Genomic DNA, 19,771 nt, shown 5'->3' with positions numbered 1-19,771 from the left:
GTGCCGATTGTGCCGATACTACAGGGTTCCTGACTCTCACAAATTCCTTTTCAAAAATCCTGTTGCGGATCCTGAAACAATTTCTCAGGGGCCCAAGGACATTATGGCTTCTATTGCTAAAAATCCAACCCCTTCTGATAGAGACTCCAGAGTGCTGGATAGATGGGGTAAAAAGGTTTATACTTCTGCAACTTTGGCAATTAGGGCTTTAAACTGTCAATTCCATATGCTCAAATCAACAGCATATCATGGGATTGCTTAAACAGAAGATGATGTTGATTTCTGACTGTGTGGAAAATAAGGATTTACAGGATTTATTGCATTCAGCTGAACAAGTTGGAAAACATACTTTGCAATGTGGTTTTGATTCTTTGGAGGCCTCTTGCAGGGCTGCTGTTACTGGGTCTGTGCTTAGAAGGTATGCTTGGCTTAAGGAGCAATCTGCCTGATCATGTTAAAGCAAAATTGTTGGATGCTCCTTTGCAGCAGGAGTTTCTGTTTAGTAATAAGACTGAAGAAGTTCTAAAAAATATGGAAGATAAAGCTAAATCTATGCAAACTGTGAAGGATTTCTTACAAGTACAGCCTCCAAGATTTAGTAGGCACTGGCCTACTAAGAACCGGTCCTTTCCAGTTGCTATCAAAGTCACTCAAGCCAAACCCAGACATTCCAAAAGCACCAGGTTTTAGTCCCAAGGGACTTTTAGAACTAAGCAATGGGGTGCCTCCGCTTCCAAATCTGGAAATAACAAGACACCTTCCTATGGTAAACAGTCTCAATGACTTCCCTTTAAAATTGCCAAGCACTTATCTCTTAGCCTCTCCTTTGGGGGAAAACTGTCTTCATGCAAAAAACTGGCAACTGATAACCTAGGACAAATGGGTTTTAAATATAGTGTCCCAGGGATACAGATTTCATTTCCACATGTTGCACACTCCAAACGGATGGCCAGACCTGCCTCCAAATCAGAGGGCAGAGGCTCAAAAACAAGTACTTTCCCTCATAAACATGGGGGCAATTCAACTAGTACCAAAAGAGGAAAAGGGACAAGGTTTCTATTCCAGACTTTTCCTGGTACCGAGAAAAGACAAATCATGGCGTCCAATTCTGGACCTGTCTACTCTGAACACATTTCTGGACATTCCAAAATTCAAGATGCTGACTCTTCACCAGTTACTTCCTATGCTAGGCAAAGATGCCTGGTTGGCAACTCTAGATTTAATAGAGGCTTACCTGCATATCCCAATCAGGGAATCTTGCAGAAGATACCTTCGCTTCAAAGAAGGCTACTTGCATTATCAGTTCTCTGCACTGCCCTTTGGCTTATCTACTGCGCCCAGGGTATTTACAAAGTGCGTAGCTCCAGTAATTGCATTTTGCAGGCAAAGAAATATTCAAATATGTCCATAACTGGACGATTGTCTAATACAGGCAGAAAACAAGGCCATTCTTCTAAAACATCTGGCATTTGTAAAAAGGGTTCTAATTTGTCTAGGGTACACAATAAACGAAAAGAAATCTCAACTGGTACCCTCTCAAAAAATTACATTCCTGGGGCCAAGCTTGATTACAGCTGCCCAGATGTCTTTCCTTACGCCAGAAAAGCAACTTCATTTGGTGACTTACTTCAAACAGGTGGCCACAAAAACCCTGCTATCTGCAAGACAAATACTGCAAGCCTTTGGGGTTCATGGCCTCCTGCATTCTTCTAATTCCATATGCAAGACTGTATATGAGGAAACTTCAGTGGTACTTAAAAAGTTTATGGAGTCAACATTGTCACAGCCTGGAAACAATGATTCTTATCATTCCTTGCCTGCAACTAGAGTTCCTATGGTGGGTAGAGGCCTGCCACCAAAACAAGGGACTGCCATTCACACCACTCCCTGCCGCCCAAACCCTAACTACAGACACATCAGACTATGCATGGGGGGGCTCATCTGGCAGGGAAGTGCATTCAGGGCAAATGGAGCCCAAATCAAATGCACCTTCATATCAATCAAAAAGAAATGCTAGCTGTACAGAATGCTCTGACAGCCTTCAAGGACTACCTTCATCCAGGACAACTAATGGTAGAGACAGACAACACCACATTTAAGTGGTACATAAACAAGCAGGGGGGTACACATTCATCCCCTCTCTACAGATTAGCCATGGCATTGTGGAACACGGCCTTGAGCTATCAAGTACAGCTACAAGCTCAATTCCTGCTAGGAAAGCTGAATATTTTGGCAGATGAACTAAGCTGAAATCTCATGGATCCACGCGAATGGAAACTGGACCCACGGATTTTCAGCATGTTGACACACAAATGGGGGAGCCCAGACACAGATCTGTTTGCCTCACTGCAGAACTACCAGTTGGACAAATCTTGCACAAGAACTCCTCACAAAAAAGCCTGGAAAGTGGATGTACTGTCCTTCAGCTGGGAAAACCAATCACTATATGCCTTTCCCCCTCTGCCTCTTCTCTCCAAAGTTCTACTAAAAGTCAAACAGGACTAACCAAAAATGATTTTGATTGCTCCAGTCTGGCCTCGCCAACACTGGTACCCACTCCTACGCAGTCTGTCACAAATTTCTCCATGGCACTTGCCTCAGACACCATCCTTACTGTCTCAGCAGAACAACCAAGTTCTGCACCCTCAGCTCCAAACATTGAATCTTGCAGCTTGGCTAATCACTTAAATTCCCCCTTAGCATCCCTCAGCAAACCTGTGATGGATGTCATTTTGAAGGCGAGAAGACCTAGTAATAGAAAATCTTATGCTGACAAATGGAAAAGATTCTCTGCCTGGAATCAAACCCAAGGGATAAGCACAGCAGTGCCCAATTTACCTCAGATTTTGCAATACTTAACTGAGATGCTTCACAAGGGCCTGTCTTTTTCTTCCATAAAAATCCATGCCTCCGCCATTTCAGCTCATTACAACACAGAACCCCCCCCCCATCCCTCTTTTCTCATCCTCTGCTATAGCAGTATCTCAGAGGGGCCAAAAACTTGAGGCCACCCAGGAGAGCTCCAACCCCTGCCTGGGACCTTAACTTTGTATTGGATAAACTCACTTTCCCTCCTTTCGAGCCAGCTGCTACTACAGACTTAACATTTCTTTCCTGGAAAACATCCTTCCTTTTAGCAATCACTTTGGCTAGAAGGATTTCTGAATTACAGGCCCTTATGGCAGTGGAGCCTTTTATCATCTTTCATGCGGACACGGTGTCACTCAGGGCCAACCCATCCTTCATGCCCAAGGTGGTATCCAGTGTGGCTCTTAATCAGTCCATTCATTTGCCAACTTTCTTTCCCAATCCACAGAACAAGGGGGAGTGGATTCTGCATTCATTGGATGTACACAGACAACTTAGATTTTACTTGGACAGGACTAAATCTCGAAGAAAATCTGAACAACTCCTGGTAGCATTTGTTGCAAGGGCAGAGGGAAAGGCTATTTCAAAGCAAACCATTTTCAAATGGATAAGCCATTCTATTCATTTCTGCTATAAGCACCATGGAAAACCTATCCCCTAGGGGATCAGGTCTCATTCCACCAGGGCTGCATCTACCTCTACAGCCTTTCTCAGAGGTGTTCCTACCAGGGATATTCCAGAAGCTGCTACTTGGTCTTCAGTTCATACTTTCACCAAGCATTATCATTTACCAATTTTTTCTAAATCCAGAGCTGGCTTTGCCACTGCTGTTTTGCAGGTCCTTAAAGCCAGCCCTAATGCTGTATAAATCCATCCTCCCAACCATAGCTTTGGGAATCTACCCAAATGTAATGACTGCAACAGTGAAACACAAATAACATAGTACAGTTGTGTACACTTACCATAAATGTAGATGTTCGAGTGTATTCACTGCTGCAGTCCTGGTTACCCTCCCTCCAGCCCCCTGTTTTTTTACATTTATGGTAAGTGTACACAACTGTACTTTATCTCCTTTGGGAAAAAACATGTACCCGTGAATTGCCACATAGGTGGCAGTACACCTAACACCAAAAGTGTGATAAGAGACTTGGGGACACAGGTGGACAGTGGTCTCACCTTCGATAATCACATCACCACAACAGTCAGGAAATCCTTCTATGTGGCACTCCTCATCACTAAGGGCTTTTCATTCAGAAAAAAGGAGGTCATTGTCCCACTGTACTCATCCCTCATTCGACCCATTATAGAATACAACTCCCCCTTTGGTATGTACCTCTCAAAACATCTGCAACAACTAGAAAGGTGCAGAAATACCTCACTAAAAGAATCAAAGGCCTAAAGCAGATACCGTATGCTGACCATCTAAAAAAACTCCAACTATACTCTGTCGCATATCGTCTACTCAGAGGCGATTTCTGCTTAACATACAAGGCCATGTCAAACCCAGAGCTGTTGGACATGCTACACTTAAAGAAATCCCAATCCCTCAGAGTCACACGCTCCAGGGATCTAAACCTTGTCATCACAATGAACAAAACATGCTGGAGGGATAGGTTCCTGACCCAGAGACTCCCCATACTCTGGAAATAGACTGCCCATACATGTCAAGCAGAGGGCCTCTTTGGTCCTCTTCAAAAGGAACCTTGATGATTGGATGGGAGATAGGAACTTCACCCTGGGGAATCACGTAAGTTGCCCTGCTAGACAGGGGTCCAGGGAAGTAAATATTGTGGGAAGAAAAAGCTAGTGAATTGTTATGGCTAGGCTTGTATAGGTCCTAGGGCCGAAAGCCTAGTACCAGCCTATAAACCTATAATTATCTGATGAAGTTCTGAAAGTTTCAGGATGAAAGCACTTTTTGTTTGTTTTATTCAATAAATTCTGGTTTGGAATCATCAGACTTGTCTTGTGTCATCGTATGTAGAGAGGGGCACATCCTTCTGCTTTGCTTGGGCTATTTGTTGTTCTGGATAGTTTTTTTCGTCTGTCTTTTTAGACTTTTGTCTTCTAATGCCTACTTGTAATCTCAACATTTTAAGCACCTCACTCAGATAGACATGGTGGACCCTTTCACTCCTGATAATCTCACCCATTCAGAAGAAAAATATTTAAGAGACCTAATACTGCAACTGCCCAGTCGGACATGCCTGCAGAGGTTTCAGAAACCTTGGTACATCCTACACCTGTTCAGACTCATGCTGCCACCACCCCACTGGAGGCCAGTATGGTGACTGAGGTTCGCACATCTGAAACAATTGAAGCTACCGATAATTGTGAGAAGGAGAAACAAAGCATAATAATTTCCAAAGGAACCAAAGGCATACAGTAGCACAAAAGAACACTCAAGTCACCGAGGTAAAACGACCACAAGTATTTCATAATATGAATCACTAGCTACAACGCTTTTGCATAAAAGCTTCATCAGTTTTGTAAACAGTTAAAACAAATTCATATCTATATGTATAGTATAAAAGTCATATGACATAAAACAAAGAAAATCATCGGTCAAGTAACACTCATTGTACTGGTTTGAAACATAAGCTACTTTGTTTCAAAACGGGTTTCAAAGAGTTGCATTCATTTCTGAGAATGATCAGACTCTTATTTTTAAGTTTATGGTACTGGAACTTGATATTAGAGGTGGGGACAAACTTAAGAACTGAACTTGCTGAGTAGAAATTGGTCAATGAACTTTATGCTGACTGTGTTCCTGGTTTAAATGTATTGTATCAAATGCTTTACTCAGATCTAGGCAGGCAGTATGCACCATTTTCCTTTCATCCATTGCCTTAGTGATCTTTTCAAAGAAATCCACCAGATTCAGTAAGCATGACCTTCTTTAGCAAAGCCAAACCAAGATGGAGCCAGTGTCTGGAGGTCTCCTGTGTCCTTTTTGATAATTTCCATGATGATTCTTTCAATGGCTTTGCAAATAAGACTTTTCAGAGTAATGGGTCTGTAGTTTCCAGGATCTGTTGAAGGTCCTCCTGTATGAAGGGGGATGATTGTCACAGTCCTCCATTCTCATGGCACAAAGACAGTTTTAAGACAGTTAAATTGTGACTCCAGGGATCCTGATTGTCATATTTTAGACTGTTCAGGAGGCATCCTGGGATGTTATAGGAAGCCATTGAGACTGTGTTCTTGGGTTTGGCAAGTGCAGCCAGTACCTGCTGCCTAGCTAGAGTGGAGGGTTTGTTTGAGGGAATTTCTTGTGTGATATTAGGGGATGAGGAGGGTAAAGCTGGAGTTGAATTTTTCTGCCAACAGGTTGACTGTATCTCCAGGCTGTGTGAATGTGGCAGCATTAAACACCAGTTCAGCACATTGCAGTATGTTGCCCTTGAGGTTTCTGACATAGCTGAGAAATGCTTCTACATACTACTTTACATGACATTTCTTTGCCCTGTCCAGCAAAGAGTCATTCTACTATAGCAGTCTCCGCATCTGGAGCCTTTCACAAGAAAGTTTACTCTAGAACAATTTTAGAAGCAGCAACTTGGTCCTTTGTGCATAATTTCAACAAATATTATAGTGGATGCCTTTTTTAGATCCAGAGCCACCTTCGCCAGGTCAGTCCTCTCTGGATTACCGGACAGTTCTGTCTTCCATCCCACCTCTTAAACTTTGGGAATGATCCAACAGTTGGAATATTGCAACAGTGATCTGACGAAGGACATAGTGCAATTCTGTAATAACTTATCATAAAAGTAGATGTCACCTCACAGCAAGAGGTTCTCCGGTTCGATTCTCAGCTGGAGTGCTTTCTGTGTGGAGTCTGCATGTTCTCCTTGCATTCGTGTGGGTCTTCTTCAGGTATACTGGTTTCCTCCCACGTTACAAAGACATGCATCTGGAGGGTTTCTCCCCGGGGCTCCACTGAAAATTGGCTTTGTTTCAAGTCAGGCTTTCCTGGTAAACAAATGTTAAGTAAAATAGATGCCTTACTGATCACTGTTACAGTATTCCTTCCCTCCCTGTGGTCCCCTTTTTCTAATTCTTCACCATTTTTTGCCTTATGGACTGAGGGGTATCACAGTCTCTCTGCCCCTCTCCTCCTAGCTGACCAGTTTATTTTCTTTCAAGCATTTTCAGGCTTATTGACTTGGCAATAGTCTGAGGTTGTACGCTGTTATGTCCACTTGTGTATCCTTAAACCTACAGGCTTAAGTCATAAGTCAGACATATAGCTCTCTAGAAAGTTTTGTCTGTAGTACTCTGGCTGGACGTCCAGGTTATCTGATGAGGTAATTCATCAGTTTAAAGTACTGCAACAGTGATCAGTGGGACAGGTACCATTATGGTAAGTTGTTAAACAACTGTAGTTTATGGTATGCATTTGTTAAGGATGTGATTGTGTATTAATTTTTATGGGAAGATGGTTGTACACACAACTATACATAGAAAAATAATCTCTGCATACATAGGCTGCAGCCTTTTTTTTTTTCTTTTTTTTGGCAGGGTCTGTCTGAATTTGTGTATGTATGGTATCTAGCAGATCAATAGTGTGGTGTGGAGTAGAAAGATGTCTGCTTATGTGTGTAGGGCACAGGATGGATAATCATTTGACAAAGCACATGATACTCGTGAAAGGTTATGGAAGGCAATAGTCATTTTATAAACTGCTTGTCTGGTGAGGATTGTGGTTGGGAGCAAGCTGAAGAAGTAATCTGGATTTCCCTATCCCTAGCAAGTTTTTAGCTCATCCTGAGGGATCTTCAGGTGTTTCAGGCAGGCTGAATGATATAATCTCTCTAAATTGTCCTTTTTGTGGTGCAGGACCTTTTCCTAATGGTCTGTTCTTGCTCCACCTGTTGTATAAGTCACCCATGGTGCATTATGCACTATAACATGCAGTTTACATCATGACATTTTTTATGCAAATTAATCAGAACAAAAAAGTTTTTCTTGGTTACTTAATTTCCTCCAACGTCTTTCTAAAGATTAATGACATAAAGTGGGGTGTATACTTTACAGCTCACCCACCAGTTCAGCAGTCAACAAAATTTTATTCTTTCAAAACCATTTTTTTTGCAGTTATATTTCATGTCTGTTCCTAAATCCAGTAGAACTGACACTGTTTGGCTTCGATACTACTGAATAATGAGTCCCTTCCATTGTCATACATTATGTCCAAGTACCTCTAAAACCAGACATTAGTTGTTAGTAAAGGTTTCAGGAGACTAAATGTCTTTCAGCACCTTCCAACAGTTCACATAAGCACCAGTTGTGATGTGTGGTAATTTTTCCAAGCCATCCACCTCCCTCAATAGAAAACTGTGACTGGCCTGTAAGTGAATAATCTCAGCTCCATGCTGCATTGAGGTATCTGTTGAAGAAATATATTCCTGTATTTGCCTCATCTTGCTCTTCATCTCCTCATGTGCTGAAGCAGTTCATTGATGAAGCCAGCCTTGAATTATTTAAACAATAACAATAGATCATGTAGTTTGGAGTGTATTATGTCAAAACCAGACTGTAGCACTCCATTTTTACACCCTTAATCGGGAGAGAAGCCCATCTGTAGAGATGCACTATGCATCTGTGATGGGTTCAGTTATAGCTTTGGCCATCACCTAGTATTTTTGGGTCATTTAGGCTCATGTCTTGTAATTCCAATTCCCTGTATTCACCAATGTTAAGCACTGCTGAGATCAGGGAGAGATGACAGTCTACAAGACAATGTAATATGTTATGGTTGTCACTGTGACTGTAGTCTTACTAACACGTAGCTCACTTTTACAGCTGGAAAGTCTAAACGTATCCTTTTTTGAGCATTCACCTTATGGCTGTTGTCTGACTATGGCTTTCTCCTGAGAGTTTTTTGATGCTGCTTGGGATTCCTTTCAGCAGGTTACCCACTAAAGAGAGGCCATAATGCCTGATTTAACTGATATCTACTTACTATGTTAGTTGATCTGTAAATGAGTGCTCCCTATGGCTGATTTAACAGATAACTCAATGTAGTAGCTGATCTGTCCTAAAAAGATACTTAGTTTTCAGTTTTCCTTTTGTGTCTCAACTCTCAACAGCCCCTCCAGCTGGTAGTCACTGGTGAAATTCTTTGTAATCAGGCAAATAAGTATTTATATATATATTTGTATGTTGTTTCCTGTCTTATAGATTGTAGCTATGACAAACTGTGAGAACGTAGATCAAACACATTGTTCCATCCCAGTCTTAACATCAGAGTTTGTCTCTTGTAGGCATCTATACCCTTGATTATGGAAGCTAAAAAGAAAAACAAATAGCTGAGTTGAGGATTGCAGAAGAAGAAATTTCAGCAGTCTCCCCGCTAATGGGGGTGTTTTTCATAGATCAGCTGATATTAGGAGTTATACACCTGATTTATCAGACATCAGGGATCCGTCGGAATGAGTTTTTTAATTGAGATATCTTTACCCTACTAGTTCATCTATTCTTCTTTGAAGTGTGCTTGTTCATCAGTATATGTGCTGCCACCTCATGCATATCCTGACATCACTAGCTTTAGTAACAGTCTGTCTAACCATTTTGCTTTCCACTTTTTTACTGCCACTCAGACTTCAGTAATCCTAATGTCCATGTTGAGAAAGTACCAATGTTCAATTCATAAATCAGCTAAAGCTATTGAACTGTTCATGTGGCTGTGAAATTATGAATCATATGCACTTCATTTTTTTTTTCTGTATTACTTTGATGAGGAACACAGAATGAAGCACTGTCACAAGTACCAGTGATTCAGCCATGTCACTAAAAGATGCAGAAGGGAGAAGTCCTTGTTCTGGCATATGTTACTACTTGGAAAGTGGTGAGTATTCAGCATGATGACTAGCAAAAATCTGTTTTGTATAGCTCCCGACCTGTGCCAGAGGCTCCATCAAAAGGGTAAGGTGGTGGAGAGCAGACATTGGATACACCCTCCTGAAAGGGTCTGTCCCTAAAATCATCTCACAGTCCCTGAATATCTTCCTGATATTTTTATCTTTGACCTCAGAAGGATTGAATTCATGTGCCTGCTAAGGTGGGGGGGGGGGGTCTTTGAGATGTGTATCACTGGTATCTACTTGGAGGAATACATTCCAGGGTGTAAGCACCCCTCATCCCTAGTCAGACTGTTGGAGAATACTTACAGCTTGTCTGCTGCTGAGGGAGTTGTCCGTCAAGTCTCCTAGCTGGAGTTTCATGGTTGCACTTCACCCTGTGGACTGTTCTTCTTAGACCTTCACTCAGACTCCAGGAAAACTTTTTTGCCCTGAAATCAGAAAGTTCCACTAGGTTTTTCTGTGCCAGCATTTGTGGTTCAGATTTTCAGCATCCGACAGCTGTTTCCTTTTTTGGTGGAACCTCCAGTCTCTGCAATCAGATCTAGTATGTAGTTTACATGCTGTCGCTTGACAGACAGCATCCTAGCTTACCAATGCCATGTTGCCTTATGCATGGTTGCATCCCCTCCACACACAAGCCCATTTATATTGGCTTTGTTTGTGTACATCCATTTTGGAGCTTAGGGGTCTTAAGAGTTTCCCTCCCACTCTGCTTACCCTGAGGATTCCGAGAACCCAGAGGTCATCCTGTCTGAGATAGATAAGAGTAATGAGACGACTTCACCTTGTAGCTCTCCACTAAATGACTCCTCTGGAGATACCTGAGGTTGAAGTCCACTGTGAACCTACATGTGACCACCATTCTTTCCTGTGAAAAGTTCTGGAGTAAGTGTCTGAGCAAGACATAGAAGTGCAGTATTGGTTCAACTTGCTATGAGACTGTCAGTTAAGGTGTCCTGTTTGCATTCTGTAAGCACTTGGGATTCTGCTTTCTTGTGCTTCCAAGAAGATGGATACCCTCTACACATCTGGGGCCAAATAGAATGAGATCCTGAAAAGATTCCTGTGTGATTTCTTTGGTCCAGCAAAGTTCTGAGATACCACAGTGTTTTGATTCTTTGCCATCTGAGGAGGAGTCCAAAGCTTTAAAAGGTGGTGGGTAGGAGGCCATTGTTACTTGCCACCTTGGAGCTTAGATACCTCTGCTGTTTTTACTGCCCAGATTCCAGCTGAAAAGGTTGAACAAATAAGTTCATTCAAACATTCAAGCTGCACAGGCAATTCTTCAGAGATATGTATGCACAGTCCACACTTTGAATAGCCAGAATATCACAAAGGGTTTGCCACAAAACCAGATACAGATGAAAAACTATCATGCATATTGTTAATACTGCAATGTAAGTCTTCCACAAAGTGAATATAGGCAAAAGTCTCATCTAAAGGAAGGAACTGCAAACTTATTGGTGCATAAAAAACAGAAATGTAGGCTTACATTTGCACAGAGATTCAGTTATTAGTGTGCCATGTCCCTTCTTCATGTATTGGTGGAAGCCCTCTTCTTAGTAACGCAAGCTTCCAACTGCTTTTATTGTATCATTTTTGCCCTAATACCTGTCGGTCTTCAAGCCTGTAAGGGGGCCATAATCCAGGCATCCATGAGGGTGCTTTATGCTTTCACCAGTGTTGTCGGTCTGATGTGAGGTATTGCCAGGTATGACCGGAGACTTAGGGCAGTGGATGCATAACATGTCAGAGTAGCTAGCTGAAGTTTTGTAAATAATTGTATGTCATTTGTATATCAAACTGACTTATACAGGTGCTTGTGTTGAAAATGTATTTGTAAAGCTGCTTGTGCTAAAATGTACCAACAGTGGGTCCTGTTGGATAGAAAACAAATACACCTGTATATCAGACTGTAATGTAATTGTTTAAATACATGCATTGTAACAGAGAATACTGGAAGAGAAGAGGTTGTCTCAGTCCAGCTAACTTTGAAAAATAGTCTGAAATTAAATTACATAAGATTGTATCTTACAGTTTTGATTGCAGCCATAGATAAGTTGTTTGTGAAAACTAGGACTAGGAATCCTACTGTGTATTGTCCTTAGGGGTGAACTAATTGCTACTTTGGAAGGGTGGAAGTTTAGAAATGGTTTTATAGCTTCCAGATGCTGTAGCTCATCTTAGCAAAGCTCATGTGCATTATGACACACGTGCTAGATTCTGGTTACGTTTTTAGTAAATGGGGGTATTGTGAGAACCAGAAGTCAGATGACCAGCTGTGACATCATTCTATAGCCAGCACTGAACTTATTCTTAGATATTAGTAAGAGATGTGATAGAACACTCAGCAGTCTTTGTATGAAACCTGACAGAGAAGGACTTCTTACCCACTTCATCTTGCCTTGCTTTAATAAGCAACCAGGGAACAGTAATTCTTTGGATCAGTCAGGAAAATATAATGAGATTAGCTAAGTATTGTTTTTCTGTGTCTGTGTGAAGCTTTCCATCTGTGTTATTTCGAATATTTCCTGTGATTAAACTCTGGTGTTTATTGTAAATATATATTCAGTATTTTCATGTTCTTTTTATTATTTATTATTAAACATATTTAAACTTTTCATTGTGTCTAATCTTTTATGAAATATTTTATCCTTTGAGAGTACTTATATTTATTTGGTGACACTGTGGCCGCTCCTGAAAGCCTTGCTGCATCAGTCAAACACTGCCATTTATAGAAGTGTTAATTTTAAAAAGTGTAATTGGGCACCCTGGTAAAAGCCTTAGAGTAGCTGGCTTTGTAGTATTCTGGTGGCAGTATTTACTTTATAGTTTGGGCAGTGGGGGCATAGCTGGTAAATCTGTGCCAGCCTTTCCCAGGTGTGTGTGTGTGTGTGTGTGTGTGTGTGTGTGTGTGTGTGTGTGTGTGTGTGTGTGTGTGTGTGAGAAAATCAAATGTGTGTGTGTCAGCTACATCAGCAGAGACACAGAGAAGGGTGGTGGAAGACTTGGCTTGGAACACTCAGCTGAGGATTCATCTCTGTAGCTGTGGTCAGTGTGGAGTCTTATTTGGGGCCTGGTGAGAGAGAGGGAAAACCAGCCCCAGGACCGGGAATGTGTTCCCTGTGTGCTCTTAAGGGAAATTGTGCATGATGCAGAGTGCTGCATCTGGAACTACTGTGTGTATCCATTTGTATTCCAAGTGAACGGCGCAGTGGTTGTATTGTCACCCCAAAGCAAGAGGTCCTCCAGTTCGATTCTCGACTGGGGTGCCTCCTCTGCGGAGTCTGCATGTCCTCCCTGCGTTCATGTGGGTTTCCTCCAATATTATAAAGACATGCATCTAAAACATTTCTTTCCGGGCCTCCCCTGAAAATTGGCTTTGTTCCAAGTTGGACTTTCCCGGTAAACAAATGTTAAATAAGTAAATAAAAAATGAACATTCCTCACCATTGTCAGTGGTGAGGATTGAGGATCCTTGATTACTGGCCCAGAGGAGGGACGTCAAAGTGGCAATGAGGGTATTTTCCACTTATGAACTTAAGCTATCCACTGGTTAAGTGAGTGCACTTATCACTGTGAGAGCTGCCTGCACTCCCTCTCAATCTGCACATGAGCACTCCTCCATATGTGCCAAGTAGGGCTACCATTGCTTGCTTGGGTGACCACACCCACGTCCTTCTGACTCACATTCCCCCCACCCCAGTTTGCATGATGAGCTTCCACACTCCAGCCACACTCTGCCATAAGAACCATGGCAGAAGCATTAATGCATTTCTCTCATCCTCTGTAAGATTATTACCATAATGCTTGATTATTGTACCCTGATTGCCATGTATAATCACGTAACACAAGTTCCTCAAACATTTTAACTTTAGGGTGGTATGGAGGATTAAACCTACATTTCTTCAGCATCACCCTTAGTACTATAAAAGTATCTTAAATGCAATATTCTACAAAAATGTTTAAAATTTAAACACGTCGTATTGAGAAACAAAATGTGATGGTACGTAATTCAAACCTTTATTCAGAATATTCTGTTCTGCATTAGCGAGGTTAAACTTGGTCAAGTTCACAATGAAATCATCACCATCTGTGTCTCTATTCATGGCTTCATTGGCAGTATTCACATTTACTACATTGACATTGTGATTTTGTGATTGTTTATGTTGAAATATTTTGAACAGTTGAATAATATATGTGTGATAAAATGGCATCACCTATGTCATTATGTGCATTAGCAAAAGCTGATATATCCATGTGTGTGTGTGTGCACGTGTGTGTGTTTATATATACATATACATACATACACACACATGCATATACACATACATGTGTACATTCATTTGTGTATACATGGGTATCCATGTATTTATATTTTAGTGTGTGTGTGTGTGTGTGTGTATATATATATATATATATATATATATATATATATACATACATATATATATATATACACATACATATATATATATACACATACATATATATATATATATATATATATATATGTATATGTGTGTGTGTGTATATATATATATATATATATATATATATATATGTGTGTGTGTGTGTGTATATATATATATATATATATATATGTGTGTGTGTATATATATATATATATATATATATATATATATATATATACACACACACACACACACACACACACACACACGCGCACATATGTTCATACATTTACCGTTTCAAACTTTCTGACTAATGCTCCAAGGATCCAAGTTGTGACACTCAGTTTCAGCAGAAACCTATCTTACACACCACTGAGTGCAAAGGCTAAGATAAAAATGATCAGGCAGGGATAGCAGGAAAGGAATTAACATTTGTACAACTGAGGAATCGTTGTCATGTATCAGCTGGTATGGTATGGTGATTATGCATTTTTTTACTTGCATTGTTGTCTGAATGCATGCTCCTTAGATTATATTGATGGTTTTTGCTCTCTTGTTGTTGATGAATATTTAGAGAAGAACAGTATTTACATGTAGGTTCCTGATGCAGTCATATTTCTGGATCCCCCTGCATTTAAATATATCTATTATTTGAAGGGGTTTAGGTCTTTGGTGGTAAACTAATGGGAAAAGGTCATTTCATCACTTATGCAATTAATGTTAGATCAAGGAAAACGACATGTTTGAAAAATTACGGTGTTCTGCCTTATCACTGTTTTCTTTATTTTTAGCCTCTGTCTCACTTTTTCCATGTGGCAGCAATATTTCGAGACACCATGGTAGTTGTAGGAGGCAGAACAGAGGAAGAAGAATTCAGTAACAGTATCTTATTTTACCAGATCAACTGCAACACTTGGATCCACCCTAATACCACCAGTAAGTAGTCTGTAAAGATTTATTTCCCAACATCAGCAGTGAGCAATGGTTTGTAATTTCTGGTAGGCGGTATTTTGTATCACCACAGATGAGTAGTGTTACACAGTTCAAGATAAGAAACATTTCCAGTCAGTCTGGATGAATAGATCTTGTAAAATGGTCTCCACTCAGTAGTACTGAAAGAACTTCTTTAATAATTCCACCTCAAAACAATTAAAAACAACACAGTAGAGTTAAGCGCTTTCACCTAGTCCAAATACCAGGCTTCTTCAGAACTCTGAACATTGTAATTTGTCCCCTTAAATAGCTTAAATTGCATCATGTGACAGCCCCTCCCAAAACAATTCAGTTATTTAAAACCACAATACAATCCTAATTTAGATGAGACCTGGTCCACTAATTTAAAAAACATTAAATTCTAAGTAATAAAAAACATCGTAACAGCCACAAAATACAAATAAATGCGTAATGTGAATAAAGTGTATAGTTCGTACAACAAGAAACAGTCCACATTAATAATAATTACAATTCACATTCCTAGTCATAGTCTGGCAGCTCTTAATTTTAAAACACTGCCAATATTAATATTGTCGTTTAATCCCGGGGCTCTTCCAGCGTCTAGTTTAAGTTGCCAAAGCAACTCCCTATAGTCCAATTTGGATTCCCAAGTTTTTTGTACTTGAGCAGGTTTGCACAGATCCCCGGGGCGGTAGTTGGGAACTATACACTTTATTCACATTATGCATTTATTTGTATTTTGTGGCTGTTATGATGTTTTTTATTACTTAGAATTTAATGTTTTTTAACTTAGTGGACCAGGTCTCATCTAAATTAGGATTGTGGTTTTAAATAACTGAATTGTTTTGGGAGGGGCTGTCACATGATGCAATTTAAGCTATTTAAGGGGACAAATTACAATGTTCAGAGTTCTGAAGAAGCCTGGTATTTGGACTAGGTGAAAGCGCTTAACTCTACTGTGTTGTTTTTAATTGTTTTGAGGTGGAATTTTATTAAAGAAGTTCTTTCAGTACTACTGAGTGGAGATCGTTTGTGGATCCTTTCCTTTGGTAGAGTGGTTCTTCGTTTGCCATTTCTTTCACCTTATTGTTTCTTGTAAAATGGTGTTTTCCTTTTACTGTGGGGCTAGATTTCATGTCATTGTTGAGAAAAAATTTTCTAACTGCTATTGGTGTCATTTTGAGTGCTATTTTAAGTTTATAGCAGGCATCTAGGATTTCTGTCTTCATCTTGTGCAAGAGGTTGCTACTTCTCAGCAGTAAAAGTCTTTAACAGTGTGCCTTTTGCTCTTTTTCCTCACTCTTCCTCAGTTCCTGAGAGAAAGGCTGTTGCATTTCTTGATAAACTGTTTTGGTCTAACCTTAGACCATTGAGAAGGAGATATGTCTATAGTAGGTTACAAAGTTCAGGTCTTGAAATGTGAAGAAAATGATGGCCTTCATCTTTGAATAGCAGATGTTCAAAATATTATGACACCTAGGCTGACCAGTAGTGGTGATAGACAACATGCACAGTGCTGGTGTGACAGATCAGCTACAGGGAGGAATTCTTACTGTTGTGCATGTTGGGTTTGATGGTATGTGACTTGGCTTGGAAAAGTCCATTCACCTCAAGGTCACTTGTATATCTTCCAAGTAAAACTCACTGGAAGATATCCAGATCACACAAGTGGAAGCTAAACAAACTAATCTTCCAGGAGTTAGCACAAAGGTTGAAGTCCTACTGATAGACATATTTACTTATTTTATTTATTATTTGTTTACCGGGAAAGTCTGACTTGGAATGAAGCCAATTTTCAGCAGAGGCCAGGGGAGAAATGCTCCAGACGCATGTCTTTCTCAATAGTAGCTTTGAAAAGTTGAAAACACTGCTCCACTCAAACCAGTAAATCCACAGGTGCAGGAAATGAAGTCCACACAAAAAGTATTTATTGAGCGCTTTCGTCTCTAAAGTGGAAACTTCATCAGAATAAATCTACATGTTCCCCAGCATCCTTAAATACACAAATCAATGAAAATTAACAAATTAGTGAGGTAACTCCCCTTAATCAGACGTCCTTAAAGAGCCCAACACATTTTAACACTGCAACATAAGAAGTACAATCATAAAATTACTTAGAATACATTAAAAATGTATGTATGTAAAATAATTCTGTATAAAAAGAAAAAACAAAGGATATATACAGAAATGTACAGTTTCTCATACCATCCTAAAATACTTGACTATTAATGTCATATAAAAAATTGTGCCACTGTTAAGGCACCGCGACTTAATAGTGCAGTGTCCATCAGCTCTGTTCTTGGGCTTAAGGCACAATTTTTTATATGACATTAATAGTCAAGTATTTTAGGATGGTATTTTGTATTGACAGCCTCTGCCCATAAGGACAAGGGGTGATATTGGGGGTAAATTTATGATTTCCTAACCAGTTATCAAGGTTTCATTTGAATAGGGTCAGTGGTGAACTCTGCCTTCCATGGTTGAGGAGCCTATTGCATAGTACAGGGATCCTTTGGAATCCATGTCTGTCTCTCCAGCATGTTCTTTTTATGTCATAAGAAAAATTCAGATCCCTGGCTCTAGTGTTTTTTGTGCTGTTTTGTGCATATGCAGCAGATCCATCTGGGCTGGGTCTAAGGTAGTCCTGTAAACCAGCCAAAAATCCCCTCTCAGCAGCCTGTAGGAGACTGAATACATACACAGAGCCTTCAGGTTATCAGGGTAGGACAGGGTATCCATGCCCTGAATCGTCTTGGTGAGAAACATCTGTGGGTGTTGCAAGTGTCTAGTGTTAATAAAATGCCCTTTATCATGCATCTGTGATAGGTCTGATAAGGGCCTTTTATTTTTTATTTATTTATTTATATTTGTTGACCGGGAGTGTCCGACTGAACGTAGGTCCATTTTCAGCGGAGGCCCGGGGAGAAAAGCTCCACAGTTAAAATAAACAGACAGTAGTTACATTGGATTACATAGCTATTAACAATTTACATAGCAATTAGTTACAACTTATTTACAGATGAAGAACATAGTACATCAGTAGACAACTAGAATCTTTATCTGTGAAGTACATAACAGACATTAACAAATGTTAAAATAAGAAGTTTCTGCTGTATAAGTACTAGGCTTATGAGCCTACTAGAGTAGTGTTATAACTTACTTGGACCTGAATGTCATACCATTACGTATAAGTTGGGTGACATAGATTGAGTTTCTTATTACCTTAGCTATGTGTTGGTCAGTGGCCAGATTGCTGTCTGCATATGAGATCCCTTACCACTGGATCGACTTTTAGGGATGTTTTATTGATAAAGTAATTAACTTGGGTTGACAGTTTTCCAAATGGCATTATAATGCATTTTTGTGGCATTGAGTTTTAGGCCACGGCATCTGCAGACTTGTTGAGCCAGTGGCTTTAAACATTAGCCTTGACTTCAAGAAGTAGGTGTCAAGCAGGAGCATGCCCAGCACAGATCCCTGGTCTCTTGGTGTCGGTGGCCTCATAGGTTCTGATTTTTTTGGTTTCTCTCTCTGAATTAGCTGTCAATCCAATGAGTTATGTAATGATTTATGCCTAAGTCAGATTGTTTGTCAACAATACTGATTGGGGGTATTGTATTGAATGCCTTAGCCAGGTCAAGATGCACACTTTTAACCTCGTCCATTGCTGTGGTGACCCCCGCAAAGAAGTCTGCTTGAACGTCTACCTTCTACCAAGTTAAGTAAACTTGACCTTCCCTTAATAAAGCCAAACCGGGATGAATTTAGTGTTTGTAAGTTGCCAAAGTCACTGTTTACCCTTTCTGTGATAATTTCTTCCATGGTTTTGCATATTAGGCAGACGTACAAGGTTATAGATCAGTATGAGAAAAAGGATGATGATGTAATGATGGAAGTTTGGTAAAGAATGAGAAAGTAGGATTTTGGTTGCAGATCCTTAAGGAGAATAACGTCCATACAGAATATTATACACATACTCTGCCCCAACAAAGGAATGGATACTTTTCCAAAAGGGATGACTGCAAGCAGAGTATAGAAAATAAGCAAGATGGAGTGAATGTAGACAAAAAGAAAGGGGTAATGGAATCTTAAGAGGAAGACTAGCTCTGGTAGAGTTTTTATTTGAGTTTAGAACAGAAACTGTTGCACAAAAAAGATAATTATTGGGGCATATAAAATGTCACATAATAAGTATAAAAATAAGAGTATGTTAGAAAATATTTGGAAGAGAGCCTAAAAGCCAATTTACAGGTACATTTCAAAACCTAGAAGATTTAGGATATAAGCTTGGAAATGTTTGAATAAGTATTTTTTTCTTCCCCAAGCAAACCTCAGAGAATTTTTCATGAGGTAGATAGCAAATGCTGGAGATCTGATGAGAAAGTAAGGGAGGTAACTTGGGAGCATGTTTCTTGGCAGTGTAACTAAGTGGCAGATTTCAGATGTTCCCTATAGAATACATGGTCAGAAAACTTGGGGAAAAATGGTTATAACAAACAAAATTAATGGGACATGGGATTTGAACTGCTTAGACATAGTAAGACCTTACTACGTTTAATGCTGTTTGCTGCCAAAAAAAGCAATTGCTAGAAAATGGAAATCAGAATCTAAACAAACTGTATTAAAATGTTGAATATTGCAATAGAGGGAGAAGACCTGGAAGTGGGA

At 40.0% G+C, this 19,771-nt stretch overlaps 1 protein-coding gene across 1 annotated transcript in view; it reads left to right on the top strand.

The window, feature by feature from the left end:
* MEGF8 (multiple EGF like domains 8) overlaps positions 1–19,771 on the top strand; it is a 1,779,602-nt gene that overhangs the window by 1,107,296 nt on the left and 652,535 nt on the right. The window contains exon 29 of the mRNA XM_044079419.1: positions 14,941–15,085. Coding sequence (XP_043935354.1) covers positions 14,941–15,085 — 145 coding nt within the window. The remainder of the gene's footprint in view (positions 1–14,940; positions 15,086–19,771) is intronic.

Source organism: Protopterus annectens, chromosome 8.part0, assembly GCF_019279795.1.
Source record: "Protopterus annectens isolate FY-2018-M chromosome 8.part0, PAN1.0, whole genome shotgun sequence".
NCBI lineage: Eukaryota > Metazoa > Chordata > Ceratodontiformes > Protopteridae > Protopterus > Protopterus annectens.
This window is presented reverse-complemented; position numbering and strand designations above follow the sequence as displayed.